The sequence below is a fragment of the Squalius cephalus genome (assembly GCF_949319135.1).
Source record: "Squalius cephalus genome assembly, chromosome: 11".
NCBI classification, from domain to species: Eukaryota; Metazoa; Chordata; class Actinopteri; order Cypriniformes; family Leuciscidae; genus Squalius; species Squalius cephalus.
This window is the reverse complement of record NC_137132.1, coordinates 32,157,975-32,176,602: the sequence shown is the minus strand read 5'-3', so window position 1 is coordinate 32,176,602 and position 18,628 is coordinate 32,157,975. Positions and strand designations below refer to the sequence as shown.

The 18,628-nt window shown below is 38.7% G+C and overlaps 1 protein-coding gene across 1 annotated transcript; it reads right to left on the bottom strand.

The window, feature by feature from the left end:
* Positions 1-7,440: 7,440 nt before the first annotated feature.
* Positions 7,441-8,358, bottom strand: LOC307167196 (olfactory receptor 51I2-like; the record flags this gene model as incomplete). Its single annotated transcript, XM_079886188.1, has 1 exon — positions 7,441-8,358. The coding sequence occupies one exon, from the start codon at positions 8,356-8,358 to the stop codon at positions 7,441-7,443; it is 918 nt and encodes a 305-aa protein (XP_079742314.1).
* Between the last annotated feature and the right edge of the window lie 10,270 nt (positions 8,359-18,628).

Sequence of the window (18,628 nt, the reverse complement as noted above, 5' to 3'; positions counted from 1 at the left end):
ATATGAAAAATATGCCTATTAGGCTTAGGGTTTTATATTTAACCCACTTACATTTTAAAATACGGCAATTGCTGCTGTTTTGCACAATGTCCCTTTGCGCCACCTGGCGGTCATTTCGGGAACGACTTTGAAATGCGGCTGGTTTATTTTCGCCGCGGTGATTTCGCCGCGGCGGCTGGCGCGGCGGTAATAGGCATTCTGGTTGGGTACCATCTGTAATCACCAGACAATACTGTTTTAATATTTATTTATACGGTCTCGTAATCTACACGCTGCCTCGGCAAATGCGAGATTCGAGCTGTTACAATATATTTAGCTTTCATCCCTCGAGAAGAAAGTCATCAGGTGCGAGGTTGAAACATCCGACAGCGCACGGAATTTTGCACGCGCGCCCGAGATATTTCTCAATGAACACTGCCAGCACCCTCAGGAGCTGATTGTAAATGCCCCGCACCCAAACAGTATTATTTCACAGATCGCGTGTGTCCCTTTTATTGCAGACTCGTAATCTATGTGCTTCCTCGGCAAACGCGAGATTCAAGTCGTTCACAATATATTTGGTTTTCATCTCTCGAGAAGAAAGTCAACGGGCGCGAGGCTGAAACACCCGAAACGCACGTTGGCTGTGTGCGTCGAGATATTTCTCAATGAACACGCAGCCAGCACCCTCAGGAGCTGACTGTGCATGCCTCGCACCCACACAAAATCTTATTGTTATTATCTACTATAGATTCTGTATTGCAATGCAGTGGGACAATTCTTATTTTTGGGTTACAAACAACACCGGCGAGTGTGACTCATGTTCCTGGCTCCCGATGCTGAGCACATCCACTTCCTCAGAAGCAGATAGCTCGAGCATCGGTCACTCGTCACGGGCAGAAGAAGCCGCATCGCGGGCTTCTGCGTCGTGAGCGAGCGTTATAGAATCTGCGGATGATGAATGAGAAAGTGCCTCGGCAGTCTCGTTCTCATCCGCGAGATCCTTCTGCGATCTCCACGATCTAAGCCTCCGCACCACCTCAACGGACGCGGGACCCGAACCGCGGGGATCGCGAGCCTGGCCTTTATCAGAAAAAAATAGCCAAACGGGAGCGCAACACTCTAATCGGGAGTACTTTCACAATGTTCACAGGCAGCCCCCTCGAGAGCTGCCTGTGCATGCTGCGCTCCTAAACAGTGTACACACAACTGATGCGTGTCCCCACCCGTGAGAAATATAGGGCAGTGGTGCACACACTTAGTGTATCTTCCACTCGCATAATATAGAGAATTTCAACAGACAAACAACACCAAATAAGACAGACAGTTTCACAGAGAACGCTTGCTGAAGAGCAAAAGCTAATGTGTGTGTGTGCCAGCGTCACTTTTATGCATCCGTTTATGCCGTCACATGTTATGTCATGACGCAACACAGCAATCAGGATTGGATTCGTTTCATTCATACTTAAGAGGCGCACGCTAAGGGAGCGTACCCAAAGAGTCGTTTTCAACGACGCAGTTCGAGTTCCCTAACGAAAGGGAACAAACATTTTATATAGATATCATATTCTAATTAAATGAATATTTACAATCACAGAAAGAATGTCCTTGGCGATGGTCAATGTGCTGCCGCCGCAGCTGCTGCTCGTGTTCGATAGCTGAATCATACACGTAACAGCTGTTCTAAATAAGCTACATCTGATTGGTTAATAATAATCCTATGTCAGTATCTTGCCGCACTATTGGCTCGACTATAGTAGGCAACCGCGTTTGCCTGCATATTTACGGGTCGTGCAATATGATTTCGGGAGAAAATATGCAATAAATGGGAGTGGCAACACTTTTCATATCGTTGAGAATAAAACAACCGTCCCAACTTTACAAATCCAGGTTCTCCCTCCATGGGGATTATCCATTTCGAAAAGTAAAGCAGATACGGACCCTCGACCCACCGTCTATTAGCGGCCCCTAATTTAATAAAAAATTATCGTTGCGACGGAAGCGAATCAATCAAAACTAACTTTAGCTGTAAAATAACTTTATTAAAGAACCGCTATAAAGCCAAAACAATCTCTGTTACCTTAAATTATACGTTTATCTCTGTAAAGCTGCTTTGAAACAATCTACATTGTTAAAAGCGCTATATAAATGAAGATGACTTGACTTGACATGAAAGCGAACTCCTCGGGTACGTATGGTAACCCACGTTCCCTGAAAGAGGGAACGGAGACGTTCGTCCCGTCGTCATGTTGCTGTACCATCGCTACAGACTGCCGGGTCCCTGGCTCGGCTCCTCAGCGAAAACCAAGGATGCGTTGCACCTTCTGCTCATTATATACCCACACTGTGTAATAGAAGCAGCTGGCACAATTATCGCATGCCAATGTGCATTGGCTCGTTTAGTTTCTCTAGAAGTAGATTGGTCTCTCAGCGAAGATCCCATTTCTGTCGGATCCCTTCCTCTTTCAGGGAACGTGGGTTACCATACGTAACCAAAACGTTTCATTTTCTTGCTGTTTCAGGTGTGTTCCATATGCCTGGATCAAGTTATGGTGGGTTTTCATCGTCATTGTTGTTTACTGGACGATTATATCGGATGTTCAGTTCAACATAATCTGCTGAGCGCCTACAATTATCCTGCTACGTGACCGCTGTTTGATTGACTTGCTTTCACGGAGAGACTCTGCTACGAGTGCAGAAGTATAAATTAGCCTTCAGATGTCACGCATCATTTCCGTGTTGCAGTGAAGTTATTCTTTTTTTTTCTTTCTCGTACACGTATTGCAACACGGCTCAGTGCAGTGTTTCAGTGCCTGCACAATTAACTTTCCCTTCACTCATTCCTCTCACTGAACTCTTTTCTGAACTATTCTTCGTCTGCATCTGTTATATTTTTATAGCTTCTTGTTGGGTTTGTTATGTTTTTATCTTTTATAATTTTAATAGGCCTATGGTATCAGTGAAATACTGGCATACTTGGCTTGACATTGGACGTTTGATATTTCCAAATTTATGCAGATTTTGCAGTTTTGCAAACTGTCTCTAAAGTTACATAAGACATGGGTGAACAGGTTTCTAACTTCAAAAGCATGGAATTATTGAATTATTTTTTTTTACTATGGAATTATTTTTGTGCCTTAAATATTGAACGTAATTTTTCAAGAAATTAATGACAATTTTGACTTTCGCTGATCTGTACTTACAAATGCGCTTGCTGAAGCTCAAACGTGCTGTGTAACACAAGAATGAATCTCATTGGTTCTTGCGAAAGCTTAAACGTGCTTGCTTAACACAAGAATGAACTTCATTCCATAGCCATTATGATAGAAATAATGATGTATATACTGTACAAACTGTATATGAAGACGAGCTAGCTGAGCGTGTCCGCACCCGAATTCAAGGGGAAAAGGAGTCCATTAGAGATTTCGCTTTCACTACAGAGCTCTAAGCAAGCGCTGGAAACCTTCACTGACAGAGTATGAGTTAGTCAAAATTATAATGAAAAACATTAAACCATACCTTGCCAGTCAACTTCGCAGATGTAAGTACAGTGGATGAACTGGTAAAACTTGGGCATCAACTAGAAAAGGACTATGTTTAACAGCTGCATTATGAGGGGCAGACAATAACTTCATCTGTACCACAAAAACCTACCTCCAACCGCCAAGTTGAAAGATTCGCCATCCAATGCTGGAGATGTAAAGGTCAGTATCCGCCTAGAAACTGTCCACAATACTCCACTTCACCTTTCACATCGCCTCAAAGTCCTTTTCATCCTGCAGGAAATTAGCGAAATTTCCCAGCACAAAAATCAGGAGGAGCACCATCAAATAACGCCCTGTCTGTCATCCTGACCTTCAACTTCCTTTTGTCGTCTACACTGATGCCAGTCAGTGCCAGATGCCAGCCACTCAGGACTCGGTGCAGTGTTGACAGAAAGGAAAACGCATGGCTTGGAAGAAGTCATAGCCTATGGCAGCCGAACGTTAACAAAAGCTGAGATGAATTATTCAGCAACAGAGAAAGAGTGTCTGGCAATAGTATGAGCGCTAGAAAAATGGCAATATTACCTCGAACCGAAACTCTTCACAGTAGTCACGGATCATTCAGCTCTACAATGGGTCATGAATTCCACAAAAAACACGGGACGTCTAATCCGTTGGGCACTCCGTCTGCAAAAATTTGACTTTGCGGTTGAGTATCGAAAGGGAAAACTCAATGAAGCCCCAGATGCGTTATCCCGAATGTATTCCATACCTGGTTGTCATTTGTACTCCACTCAGAAGGAGGACTTTGGATTTCCAATTTCGGCAGTAGACATCTGGGAAGAACAGCACAAAGATCCGGGAATTACCCAACTATTCCAGTCACTAGCAGACGATTCCTCTATGCAAGACCAATATGAAGTAGTTTAGGACAAGCTGTATCATCGAACTCATCTGACCAATGGACAAGTACATTACAGAATCTATATTACTGCCACCCTTGTTCCAAACATTCTACAGCATTATCATGCGCATCCATTAAGTGGTCATTTAGGGATTTACAAAACTTACCAGAGAGTACATCAGGTCGCTTTCTGGCCCTCCATGTGGACATCTGTAAAACAATATGTAAAAAGGTGCATGAAATGTCAGACCTTGAAAAATGAGAACCACAAACCTGCTGGGAAAATTCAACAGACCACCACAAGTCATCCAAACGAGATGTTGGGAGTAGATACACTGCCTCGCAGCCCCCACCAACATGAATATCTACTAGTGTTTGTGGATTACTATTCCCGGTAGGTTGAACTGTTCCCCTTGCGAAAGGCCACCACTCAGACTGTTGCTTCACACCTCAGAGAAGAAATCCTCACTCGGTGGGGGGTACCTGATTTCATCCTGTCTGACCGAGGCACACAGTTCACATCAGCAGTCTTTCAGGACATCTGTGCAAAATGGAAAGTCACCCAGAAGATGACTACAGCATACCACCCTCAGACAAACCTAACAGAACGAGTGAACAGAACATTAAAACAGATGATTTCAGCATATGTGGATGACAATAATAAAAAATGGGACCAACACCTACCTGAGCTACGGTTTGCCATTAATTCAGCGGTACAAGAAACAATCGGTATGTCTCCAGCCGAGCTTCACCTAGGGAGAAAATTAAAGGGGCCAATGGACAAGCTGCTGCATGGGCAAAATCTTTCTCCAACTGCTCCATCTTACGATGTCACAGATCATCTGTCCAAGTTGCAAGCTAGAGCCAGAGAATGCACCAAAAAAGCATCAGTAAGACAGCTCCGTAGCTACAACAAGACCGAAGAGATGTCATCTACAAAAATAAAAGGTCGGGTATGGGTGAGAAATTTCCTGCAATCAAGTGCACTTCACCATTTTTTTGCTAAACTTGCCAACAAATGGAAAGGTCCCTACAGAATAATAAAACAGCTGGGACTACTGAATTATTGTGTGGCATTAGAAGAAACGGGTGAGGATGTGCGTACCGTTCATGTATGTAACTTGAAGCCTTGTTTTCCTACCGCTGAGGAGTTAAACCACCTGGGAAAATCTAAACTTTTGGAAATTTTCTACGAATTTTTCTACGAACCCTTTTAACAACCTGGGGTTGTTTTTTTCAGGGGGGAGGAGTGTGGCGGAGCTGAAACGACATTACAAGAACAAATTAAATCAATCAAATTAATAAATCAAGTCATCTCCGCCCATTTCCATTGCCAACTGGAGGAAAAGGAAATGAGGTAATCATATAAAAGGAGGAATTTAAACTAAAGGAGGGAGAGGAGAAAGTGCTGAAAGAGACGTATAGAGTGTTGTCAAAACTGAAAATTTTTTCGTGGTGAGAACCGAAAAGCCTCAATGCAAGCCGAACGCCAACTGAAAGCACTCAAATGAAAGAACTGCAGGTAGCTGGACGGAGGAATTCCACTTATTTACTATCCACTAATTCGGAATGACTTACCGGGGTGGGTGACGTAGTCATCAGCAGGTAGAACGCTGTGCCATTGCTGGAGCGGATGCAGGAGAGTATAAGCTCTCCCCAACGTCGTCTTCAGCGCGGGGCGTTCAGAACCACAAGCTGTGTCAACGATCGTCTGGATCTTCCCTATCGAAGCTATCGCTGTTTCCATTTCCAACAAACCGAAGTTCACCATTGCTGAAGGTTGTGGCTTTGCATGATACGTGGCTGGCCTTTCCAGGGGGGCAGGGTTTCATAAAACATTGAAGCTTCCCCGGGCGCCGCCATTGATTAGCGGACCCCCACCTGCTGTTAGCATTGCATTGACTCCCATTCATTTTGGCGTCACTTTGACAGCGAATAACTTTACATCTGAGGCGTTTAAAGACTCCATTTGTCCATTATTTATTTCTAAAGAAACACGAAAATGTATAAAAGGCTCCATTACCTTGTATCTTACGTTATGGCCCCGTAGAAGCAGTTTTTGTAAAAATAGGCTAACGATTGCATCATAACCACGCGACTCTCTGTCGCACAGTAGAGAGATTACCGTATGGACCTGGACAGGAGGAGAAGCTCTTTTTATTTAATTTTTTTCTTGTCCCAAAACAAAAATGTACATTTCTGTTTTTTTTTTTTTTTTTAAATATGATCTTGTTCATGGACAAATGAACTCTTGAATCTGTGGTCTTTAAAATGTAAATGTATGCAGCATTGACTGACCGTACTTAAAAGATTTGAGATACATTGCAGGGTTTTTTGTTGGTTGAGAACCAAGAGTGAGAATTTAAAGTGGTGTTTTTTTTTTTTTTTGTTCTTTCTTGTATGAAATACAAAAACATTTCTAAACTGAATCCTTTGTCCTCTGTGATTATTTCTTTGAATTTGAGTTGATGTATGTAACTGGTGGTATTTATGCTATCTGGGTTATTTTTCCTCAAAATATTGACAGGGTACTCCTGTCTGGCGCCCGAATTTATTAACTTTAATCTACACAAGCTCAGTTGTTGAATTTATTATCGGGTCACCACCGTTACAGTATATATTCTATATGCTCATTTCTTGTTTTCTTCCAGAGAACAGGGAAACACAGTAACCTTTGCACATACAAGGGCAGTCAGTTTCACAATATTGGATGTAAAGTGATTATAACAGAGTTAGCTGAGTTAGCTGATGCTTTCGCAAAAGGATTTTGAGTGTGATGAAACTAAAAGCAGGCAAAATGTGGCTTGTGAACAAGTCATACCCCAAAAATGGTCAATTTGGTCCAACAATCATTAAAATGTAGCATGGAAAGCATAACTTTAGAGTGTGAAACTTTTAATTTGGTTACAATTCTAAAAAAAAATTAAAATAAAAAAATAAAATAAATTATATATATATATATATATATATATATATATATATATATATATATATATATATATAATATAATAGTCTGTATATTATTCTGTGTAACATTTATTACACCAAAAAAAGAAGAAGAAAAAAAAACATCTACCTGGAGGCCTTTATAAGACAAATAATTTTTTTGCGTATATCAGGCAGGTTTAAAGCATAAACAAGGGGGTTCAGGATGGGTGGTATAATAAGGAACTCCAGTGAAAGAAAAACTGACAGCCATATAGGAAGTTCTACGTTGACAACTCGACTCAAAGTGACATCAGAAATAACAGCAATTGAGAAATTCAAAAGGACCACTATGTGTGGAATACAAGTTTGATATGCTTTGCCCTTGAACTGTGATGAGCTTTTTTGACAAACAATAAGAATTTTTACGTAAGAATATAATATTAAACTTATAGGGATGACAGTAGTTGTGATTAATATAAACAAGCCAATAACATTATTGATTACTGTGCTTTCGCAAGAGAGCTTGACTACTTCATAGTTGTGGCAGTACACCTTAAACAATTTGTTTCCACACATTCTCAGTTTTGTACTTAAAAGACCACCAATACTAAGTAAAATAATTGGATAAGCCACATTTATACCTACTGAAACAATTAAAAACCTTGGTGTAATTATGTTGTGGTATTGTAAAGGTTTACTGATTGCAGCAAATCTGTCAATTGCCATTACCATTAATATTGTAAATTCATTTGCGGCATACATGAAAATTACAACAGTCTGTAAGACACATGCTTCACGGGAGATTGAGTGTGTATCAGACAGCAAGTCTGTCAGTGCTCTTGGGAAAAAGCCAGCTGTTCCAAACACAGAGTTGAAAGACAAACATGAAATCAGAATGTACATGGGCTGGTGTAAAGTCCTTTCCAGAAATATTACAAGCATAATAATGACATTAAATAATATGATAGCACAGTACAGAATAAATCCTAAACTGAAGAAAACATATCTTATGTACCCGAGATTTTCAAATAACATGAAGTAAAAATATGTCCCATTTTCCATTTTGCATTAGGCAGAGTTAATTCATTTACCTGAAGAAGAAAGTACAAAATGTTTCTATGATTTAAAAAGTTAAGTTGAATTTGTCAACATAATTTATTATTTAATGAATTATGAGCACAAATGAATTATCAATGAACAATAATATATTTATAAATTAACATTAGATTAATATTTTAAATTATTGTGTATACATATAATCTTCATGTTATTTTGGTTTAAAAATAGATTTGTGACATATCAATAAACGACTTTGAAATAACATCAGGCAAACCTTAAAATACCTTAAAACACACATTACATAATTTAAATACCTTCTGTGATACACCTTGAAATAACCACTGGTGCAAGAACTGTGGGTCATCATTATGCTAGTGTACTTATAGCATCTAACATGTCTTAGGAGGCATCTTTGTTTTTTTGGGGTATTTTTGCAAATAGTATGTGTGTGACGTCACCGTTGGCTGGAGTGACTTGCACTTACTAAGTGGCAAAAAGACTGAGCGACAGCATTTGTTTTCACTGTGAATGCCGTGAAAAACACACAAAACGCATCTAAAACAGGAAAGAGCTTTGCGATTGACTGTACAACTAGATTATAAATCTGAGGTATACTTTTACAGACTGCCGAAAGTAGAGATGCTCCGATCAGCATTTTTGGGGCCAATCACCGATTACCGATCACCAGAATCATGATCTGTCGATTGCCGATCACTGCCGATCACAGAATGGCAGGGGAATGGGAATATTTTATCTATAATCTAGCAGAGTTTGCACCATTTGTAGAAATGATGAACTATGAATTAACTGTATTGGAAACAACAACAACAGTAGAAATAGGCTACAGTCAAGATCTTGACGAACCACCAAGTGTTTATTTAATTGTATTTAGAAAATGAGATAATTTAAGGCTACTGTAGGCCATCTTTCCCAAATAAGGCAGAGTAACATAAAATGATTCCAAACAAAGAGCGGTCAGGCAGACCAACACACATTAGATCAGGGGCCTGTACCATGAAGGTAGCTGAACAAACTCGGGGTTACAGGATTAGTTTTGAGTTGACAAAACCAAACCGATGCAATCAGGCTTTATTGGTACCATGATGAAGCTCATCAACTTTCTCTGTCAACTCAGGCTTTGATCCTCAAGCTATGATTACTCCACGCGCGCGTGCACATAAAAGAGTGACGTCGACACTGAACAACCAATCGCGGGTCGCGATTTTTCCGCGGAGGAGCAAGAGATAATCATTCATAATTACGATGAATTTAAATATGTATTTCAAGCTCGAAACAATACGTTCTCTGCTGCAAAAGCAAGAGAAGACTGTTGGAGAAAGATTACTGATTGTTAATGTGTAAGTTAAACAAATACGTTCTATATTTATGTAAAAGTATGTATGTATAGCCTATATGTATGTGTAGCCTATGTGTAATATAGCCTATAGCCTATTTTTGTAATATATAAAAAATGAGCATGTATGTAGGCTACTAAGAAAGATTAATATTCATTGATTTTTAGATGCAACCCAAACTCCAAATGTTCTTGGCAGCAGATAAAGACAAAATATAAAAATATAATTCAAAGTGGTGAGTATTTACCACAACCTTTTATTATTTTTGTGAACATTTTATCACAAACACTTGTTTGCAGCAAACAGAAATAAAGAGTTAAATTCAGAAAACCAGAATACACTGTGGCGGAGGAGTTGGCTCTGAGTAGGCAATAAGGGACGGCCGATTATGGATGGGATTACAGGTGCTCTACAATCTGACCCTGGTGCTGGCTCCTCTAAGCAAGTAACACTGGGTACGTGTGCAATACATGAATAATTTTTTAAGTTTTAAATATGGCTGACTGTATGTTCTGCAGTAGAGGGAAATACAGTGTCCCTGTTGAAGCCAGCACACACACACACAGTCTCCCACACAGAGGTCAGTATGCAGCAGACAGAACACCAAACATAACCTGCTTTACAACAGTTATGCTTTACATTTCTCAGACAGTTGCTGATGTGAATGCACTGGGCTTTTTATTATGGAAAACATTTCAATGTGTGGCATAAAAAAGCGACTGGCCCTTACACATCTCTTTTATTGTAGGATTTTTCACAACCTGCCCCAGAAACTGAGGCCTCTACCTCAATGGGCTTCAGAAGAAATGTGAACAAGGTAAGGATTTCAAACCCTTGACATAAATTACAGTCAGTCCTGTGTTTGTAGGAAGTCAAGGAACTTTTTGTGATTTTGATGAGCCACCAGAAAACTTGTAATGATCATGTTTGTGGTGGAATTATGTTTCAGGTGGAAACAGACTCAGTCAGGGCCCTGTACAAAAGGAGACTCGAACTAGACTGCACACTAAAGGAGCTGACTGTGAGCTGAGGAGGCTCCAAACAAAATCAAACAGCTGGATAAAACTGATCTCAGTATGTATATAGTTATATAGTCTATCTATCTATCTATCTATCTATCTATCTAGTAACACTTTAGTATGAATATTTATTAATGCAACTTTATCTTGCTCTCTTTCTCCCTCTCATCCCACAAAACCAATAAAACAGTTTGAGACCTATCTGCAGTTTCAATGTGCTTTTATTAAGTGTAATATTGTATGGTGATTGCATCTACATCTGCACCAGCTGGGTGGTCAAGTGTGATCAGGTCAGTTTCATCAGGGAGAAGCTGGTTTTGTGGTGTTTCTCGCTCCTTACTGGTGGCTATATTGTGCAGAATGGCACATTGCGCCACTATCTGTGATGCCCGCTCTGGTGACTCTTAAGGGCCGAACACAGTTAATGTGCCTTTAGGAGGCCAAAGGTCATCTTTATCTTCACTCTTGTTTGAGGGCCACATTGAAGCGGTGTTGTGGCCCTGTCTGAGGGTCATGATAGGGGGTTATTGTGTAGGTTTTTCTATCTCAGTTCAAATTAACAGTGTTTTGTACTGAACCAAATTTAACTTGCTTTCCTCAAAGTGCTGACACAACACAGAATCACGGAAAATTTGAGTCAAGCACTGAGCCAGGCCATTTGGCATACAAACTTGATCATATGTTCATGACCACAAGTCGTCTGCAGATGAAATGTTTAGTAGATCATTATTATAACTGTTAATGTTACTATTAATTTAAATATTCATCTCACAGAAAATAATCATCTAACATATCTCTACCTGAACATTATAGCTGTGTCCCAATGTGAAGACTGCATCCTTCGAAGGCTGCGGACTTCAAACGATGCAGCCTATGCGTCCTCCGAACGACGCTCCGTGTAGCCTTAGTAGGATTTCCTAATTGTGCAGCCAGGTGTTCCCGATTACCGCTCCAGGCGCCAAGCAACGGTGCGAGAGTATGCTGCCATCCTGATAATTCATTTGATATAATTGAGTAAACAGCTATGGAGCCAGAATTGGCTATTGTCATTTTTATGTTTTATATTTTACTGGAGGACATGGTATTAAGGATGTTTCAGGTCATGTACTTTCGGCTTAGCCGAAGATTCAAATGTTCATTTATATCTTACCTTGATGCGATTTTGTAGGCTAGTGTATTCTTTAAATGGACCTTGGTAAATATATTTACACAGGTTTTCAACCCTATTTGAATATAAAACTCAGTTGAATATAAAAAGTCCAGTGCGAATGTTACTCCCGCTCTTCCTCGGCAGCTGTCAGTCACTGTTGCTAGGCGACAAGAACAATCGTCCGTAGGCTAGACCGGTCCGAGCGCTTCAGATGCGCCCTTTGAAATGGGACGGAGCTGTAGTTAGCAACAATTTGTTAATATTGTGACAATAGGCCTACATTTACTTTAATTTTCAAAATAACCAGTGGTGGTATGTAAGGAACTACATCGTTAATACTCGAAGTGATTTTCCCACACAGGACAGCAACACTACAAAATTATGTTATTTTACAATATGATGCATTGTTTTACAATAAACTACACAAAAGTATATAGTTTAAATGTATCAACCTTGAAAATATTCAGAAGTAAAATGCAACATATGCAGTAATATATAAAAGCAGAACCATCATAAAAACCCTGACAAGGTTTTTTTTCCTCCAGAATTCCTTTACTTTTACTCTTGATGCCTTAAGTACATTAGAGTATGCAAGATAAGTTTGCTTAACTAAGGTTTGAAATATATGACTAGTAGTTTTTCCCCAATGCAGTATTAGTGGTTATTAAAAGTACTTTAGTGTAATAAAGTATCTCAATATTTATTCCATGAGTCAGCCCTGCAAACCTGTTGGTAGACAACTTCACTGGATAGTGTAAATATGCACTCAAACACTCTGGAGAGCATCCCAGATGATGTCCACCAGCAGAAGCCTTACCAGGGTCTCTATTGTGGAGCCCATCCAGGTCCAGCAGCACACCAGGGTCTCCCACTTAGCTGAATAAAACTCTACATAATATATAATATTTTATGTACTGTAAATTTAAATGTTTATGTTGATTTTGAGATGTTTAACGTATGTTGTAAATAGTTGGGGGAAAAACGTTATAGAAGAATTTGTTTCATGTAGAAATTATGACTGTGACTGTGAAAAACTGAAAAATAAACAATGTCCAGAGCAATGAATTCTCTTTTATTTACACATTTAAAGTTGCATATTTTTTTTTCCTTTTAAAAAATATAAGTGAAAAAAGTTAAAGAATATATATATATATATATACATATTTCTTAATCATTCTTTCAAGAAGAGAAAACAGCCTGTCCATTTTCTCCAGTGCTCTCCTCGCCTCTGCAGTGCCATGTCTAATCAAGTCCAAAAACTCGTCCTCTCTGTCTCGCCTTCATCGTGGTGCTGATGCTGATGATGCTGCTGCCCCTGGCTCCTCCTCTTCTTGGTCACACACAGCTGAACTCGGCCCTGGTGTGTCCTCAGGGACTGAGGCAATGAGGGTGCAATCATCTCATCCATGAGGACAAACCAGGGCCAAGTTTCAGCAGTGGGTTCCCACTCACACCCTCTCCTGTCCCAGGACACGTGCAATCCTAAGGCAGAGCAAAATAACCATGGCTTGTTAACAACAACAGCACATACATTTCAGCAAAGATGTGATCTCAACTTTCTTACTTTGTATTTTTAAAATCATATTCATGTTCAGAAATCATATTCATGAATACTCAAATTTGGTTAAAACCTTTGTAGACATAGCAGCACTACAAAAACACATACAAGTGAAACCCCATTGCCTTATCTACTGCTTTTCCTATTGTTGTGGGCTTTATAGGGTGAGTGATATTTCTTATTCACACAAGTTAGACAGACTAGTGCAAATATTACAATAAAATTTAATTTATTTAGTTTATTTATTTATTTTAAATTGCAGTTTAATAAATTGAGCTGTCTGCTCCTTGCTCCCTGAAACAATTATTAAACTATTAGCTCAAGTTTTGCCTCAGACCACCTGACAAATGAAGCCACGCAATGGTGAAGGAGTTATGGTTAAGTTTATAAGAAAGAAAAACTTGTGGCTTTTAACTCAGGTTTCACTAGCTATTTGAGTAAATGAAAACATAATACTTACATTTAAATGTGAATTTGCCGTCCACCAGCGAACTCTCGGCCGTCATTTATTTATTTATTTATTAATAAAAATGCTGTCGTCACCGCCGCGCGATGAATTATGGGGTAGAATAGGGTAAAATAGACCGCAAAGTGTCCATTTATGTATCCTTCCTTTCACGGGGAAACGAAGGGTGCATGGCGTCGCTTTAGCCTTCGTCGCGCCGCGATGACGCAACCGGCCTTCGAATACGGACTTCGGAGGATGCAGAATTGAATTGGGACAGCCTTGATCGCGCCGCGGTGACGCAATCGGCCTTCAAATGCGACCTCCGAAGTGTGCAGCCTTTGAATTGGGACATCCTTCGTCGCTCCGCTGTGACGTTTCGACGCGCCGCTGTGACGCAATCGGCCTTCAAATACGGCCTTCGGAGGATGCAGACTTCACATTGGGACACAGCTTATGGCTGTGATAGGACTTCCTATGAACATAATCTGCCTCATGTTCCCCTAGAGCAGTGGAGATTGGAGCAATAGACTGCATACATGTTGCAATGACTTGGGAATCCCATCATAAGATTAACAGAAGAATAATAAAAAAGATTTAAAATAATTCTTAACATGTATTATATTGTATAGCCTAGTACATTTGTGAAATTTGCTTTTTGAAAAAAAAAAAAAGTGTTCATGTGATGTCACCCTATCAATATATCTTACTGGCAATTTTATAAAATGGACATGGTCGATAAATGTCCGGGGAACACTATTAATGAAACTTTCCATGTACTCCTGCAGGGCGAGGACCGGGTCATTCCACGAAATCAGTGCCTTTTCAACTTTGAAAAATTAAAATATAAAATAAGTTTAAACAATTTTTTTTAAATATCCATTAAATGAAGACAGCATAAAATAACAAGAAACCGTATTGTGCCATCTCAGGCTATGTAATTTTTTATTTTATGACTATTTATCTACCTCATGTTTTGATATTTTTGTCATGCCTGTTACAGACACATGCGTTACGATGTACTATAGTTTTAATTAAAAATATGTTATAGTTTTCACATATATGAGCAGTATTTTAGTCCCTCTTTTCACTGGAATTGTTTCAAAATGTAGATTTTTTTTTTTCAATCTTATATTTGTCATTCAGATGACCAAGAACATACAAATTTTGGAGGGTGACCACATGTCAATTAAGAAAAATATATATTTTTACAAGAGAGATATTAAAAGAAGGGCTTTGTCAAAAATACAATATAGATAGGGTTACAATGGAAAAACTTGGAAGGCCATTTCAAATATAATTTTTATATTTTTTATGAAATTAATGACAGTAACAGGATTGACATCATAGTAACAGGACTGACCAGAGTAACAGGGATGACAGGACACACATTCTTCAGCATACACTGCACATATTTGTTTACATAATTTTGTAAAGTTTTACCATTTTAATTTGTATTACTTGACATAGTTGTATTAGTAAAGCACATTACATTTCTAAGAGATCTAAAGATTTAAGGGTATTGTAATTAGAGTAATTAGACCCATGCGTCCATCTGTTTGTCTGTGTGAGTATGTCCCCTCACAGAACTTAAAATATACTGATCTGGTTCAATTATTAGGCAAGGAAGATAATCAGATCTTGGTCTTTCTATGATCATCTGAAAACAGATGCTAACATTTGGTTTCACTTTCTTGAACATTACAAGATTGGGGCGAGGGTCTGCAGTCACCTTACTGCTATTGTTTGTAATCACACTTACATGGATGAATTGACAATGAGTTATGTAAAAAATTTGTTTTATTGAGACTAATCATCTTTTCCTGGTTAAAACCAACTGGAAGTATTAAAACCAAACAACAACAACAACCAACACATAAAAGGAGCCAACATTTTACCAAAAGGCAATAAGGTAACCAGATGCAGATGCACCAGCAAAACCAACTCTGAATGATATAGGCATTGGCTCAATAAAACACCCAGGATGACCTTTAAAAATGTTAGCAATTTACACAGATAAACTTTAAAAACAGTGTGGCTAAGGTGACACCTAATCTATGTCATCCCTGTTACCCCACATGTCAAAACCTGTTACTATACCCGTTACTATACAAAAGTAACAGGCCTGACAGTAACAGGTTTGACAAATTCAAGCTAATTTGCTAATTGCTAGCTATTAGGGCAAGGCCACAAAAGCACATGTTGTACACTTTGAAAGGATATTACTTGTAGATATTGATTACATTAAGTTAAATAAATAATTGTTTAAATTTATACTTTAAAAATCAATAACAGTTTTGACATTGCATGGTGTCCCCACCTCAGTTATACCTAATAAACCATCAAAATAGAGTATTATAAAAAGAGAGAGAGAAACAAACTTGTGTTTAACTGTTGGAATAATGATTGAGAGATGATATAACTTCCTGGAAGTGATGTCACAGGAATGTACCATTATTTTATAAGGGGTTTTTGATGAGGGTAACAGGCATGACATGAAATCAGGGGACACCGATAAAATGGTTTATATTTTATTTAAAATAATGTATATTTATGCCAAAACATTGCTTAACAGTGACACTATACTTAGAACAATATGAAAATGTGATTTTTGTATAATTTTGCCTTCAATTTGCAAATTAAAAGTCCTGCTGAAAAAGAACAATCACAGGGAGGGACAGGCCAAAAACCTTACCCTTATCAGCATAAATGCAATTTTAATTATTTAAAATAATATATAAATGACTTTAATTTAATGTAATATTGAGGAAATAATACATAGTACTATTATGTTTTTAAATCACAAATTTATTTGTTGTTATAGTAATTCTACGTCTGATTATTTCTCAGGGACACAAAAGGCACCAATTTCGTGGAATGACCCGACCACCTTGCGAATGGTTTGACAAACATATGTTTTCCCCTAGCTTCCGTGCGTCACCCACCGTGCAAGAATGTACCACTTGCAAAAAAAAAAAAAAAACCGCAACGCAATACAATTTGCGGTACAGTAAGTGCATGAATTCGACGTGTTAAATTCTTTATGTGCGGCTCAAGAAGTTCGCAAAGATAAGACATTCCTTCCGCGGAAAATATCTTTCATACAAGTAACTATCAGTTAAGGCAAGAGGATTTTGTCTGGCTAAAAACTCTTTCTCTATGAAGTGCTCGTCAAACAATTTGCGCTGAGATGTCCACAGGATTTGGAAGAAAAGGTGTTCTCATTGCAACAGACACTTGGAATAAGTTACGTCACCTATATGTTTCTTTGCTCTCAGCTGATTGGTCAAACTTCAGTCTGAGATCTTGAATCCAGAACATAACCTGCCCCGGAGCAGGTTAGCCGTGCAGCGTAAGATACCATGGCAACGAACACAGATTAAAGCCGAGCTACTTTCATAGTACCTAAAACCCAGGGTTGGCGGAAACTAAGCTGAAACATAGCTGGCTAGCCACCTAATCCGGCTTCATGGTACAGGCCCCAGCTTAATGGGATGGGATCAAGTTACACTTAGGCATACTTGGAAATTGTAGCCTCTTTATACACTGACTACATTTAATAATTGGCAGCAAAATGTAAAACTTGTTACACCAAAACTGGCTACTGCCACAAAGGACAAAAGGACAAAACTATGGCAAGTTTTTTTCCTGTTATTATGAACGTCTGATGTAGTTGAGGAACCATTTTAACAAACTATACAAATATTTAAAAATATTTGTGCTAAAAAGTGCAAAACAACATAACAACTGAAACAACAACAACTGAATTTTAACAAACACTATACAAACTATGATATGAAACCGAAATCGCGATTCTCAGATCCACGATCTGTGTCGCGGTGTGAGAAGGCAGAATCGCGACACACCCCTCCCAGAGTTATCCTCCCCATCCAGATCCAGTGCTACCACATCTTTAAATTACTATTGGGCAATTCCAGCATTATGGACGTGACATTTGCAGTCAAAACTTGAAATATAAATTCTCAGAAAACGCATTTAATACCAATATATTGAAACGTCTGTTCCATACTCCCTTAATAAAGGAGTCCAGACATTAGAAAAATATCAGTCCACACATGCGTTTTACATTTAATATGAGGGAAATAGGCTACACATGCGTTAGTCAAGTCAAGTCAAGTCATCTTCATTTATATAGCGCTTTTAACAATGTAGATTGTTTCAAAGCAGCTTTACAGAGATAAACGTATAATTTATGGTAACAGAGATTGTTTTGGCTTTATAGCGGTTCTTTAATAAAGATATTTTCCAGCTAAAGTTAGTTTTGATTGATTCGCTTCCATCGCAACGATCATTTGTTATTAAATTAGGGGCCGCCAAGATGACACCATTCTCTCTACACAGACTTTAAACACGAACCTGGGATAAACGCTGATGGCGTTCACATGCACATTAATAATTGGTTCTATAGTTATTTGCATTTGAATACACACTGTAAAAAAATGATTTTTTGGTGAAGTAAATACTACTGAAAAAAAAAAACAATGTAATTTACATGAAAAAGTTAGTTCAGACAAGAATAAAAAAAACGAAGTAAATTCCATATCAGTACTTAATTCAAGCGAGTAGAAATGAAAGCGTAAATATCAGCTCAATAAAATTAAGTAAAAATTACTCAACTTTTCTGATACTGGGGTTCCCATCATGCACTGGACCTTGAATAATTAATGAGGTTAATTTTTCACTGGTTTCCAGCTGTATTTACACTGTTTTATCATTGCTTTTGTT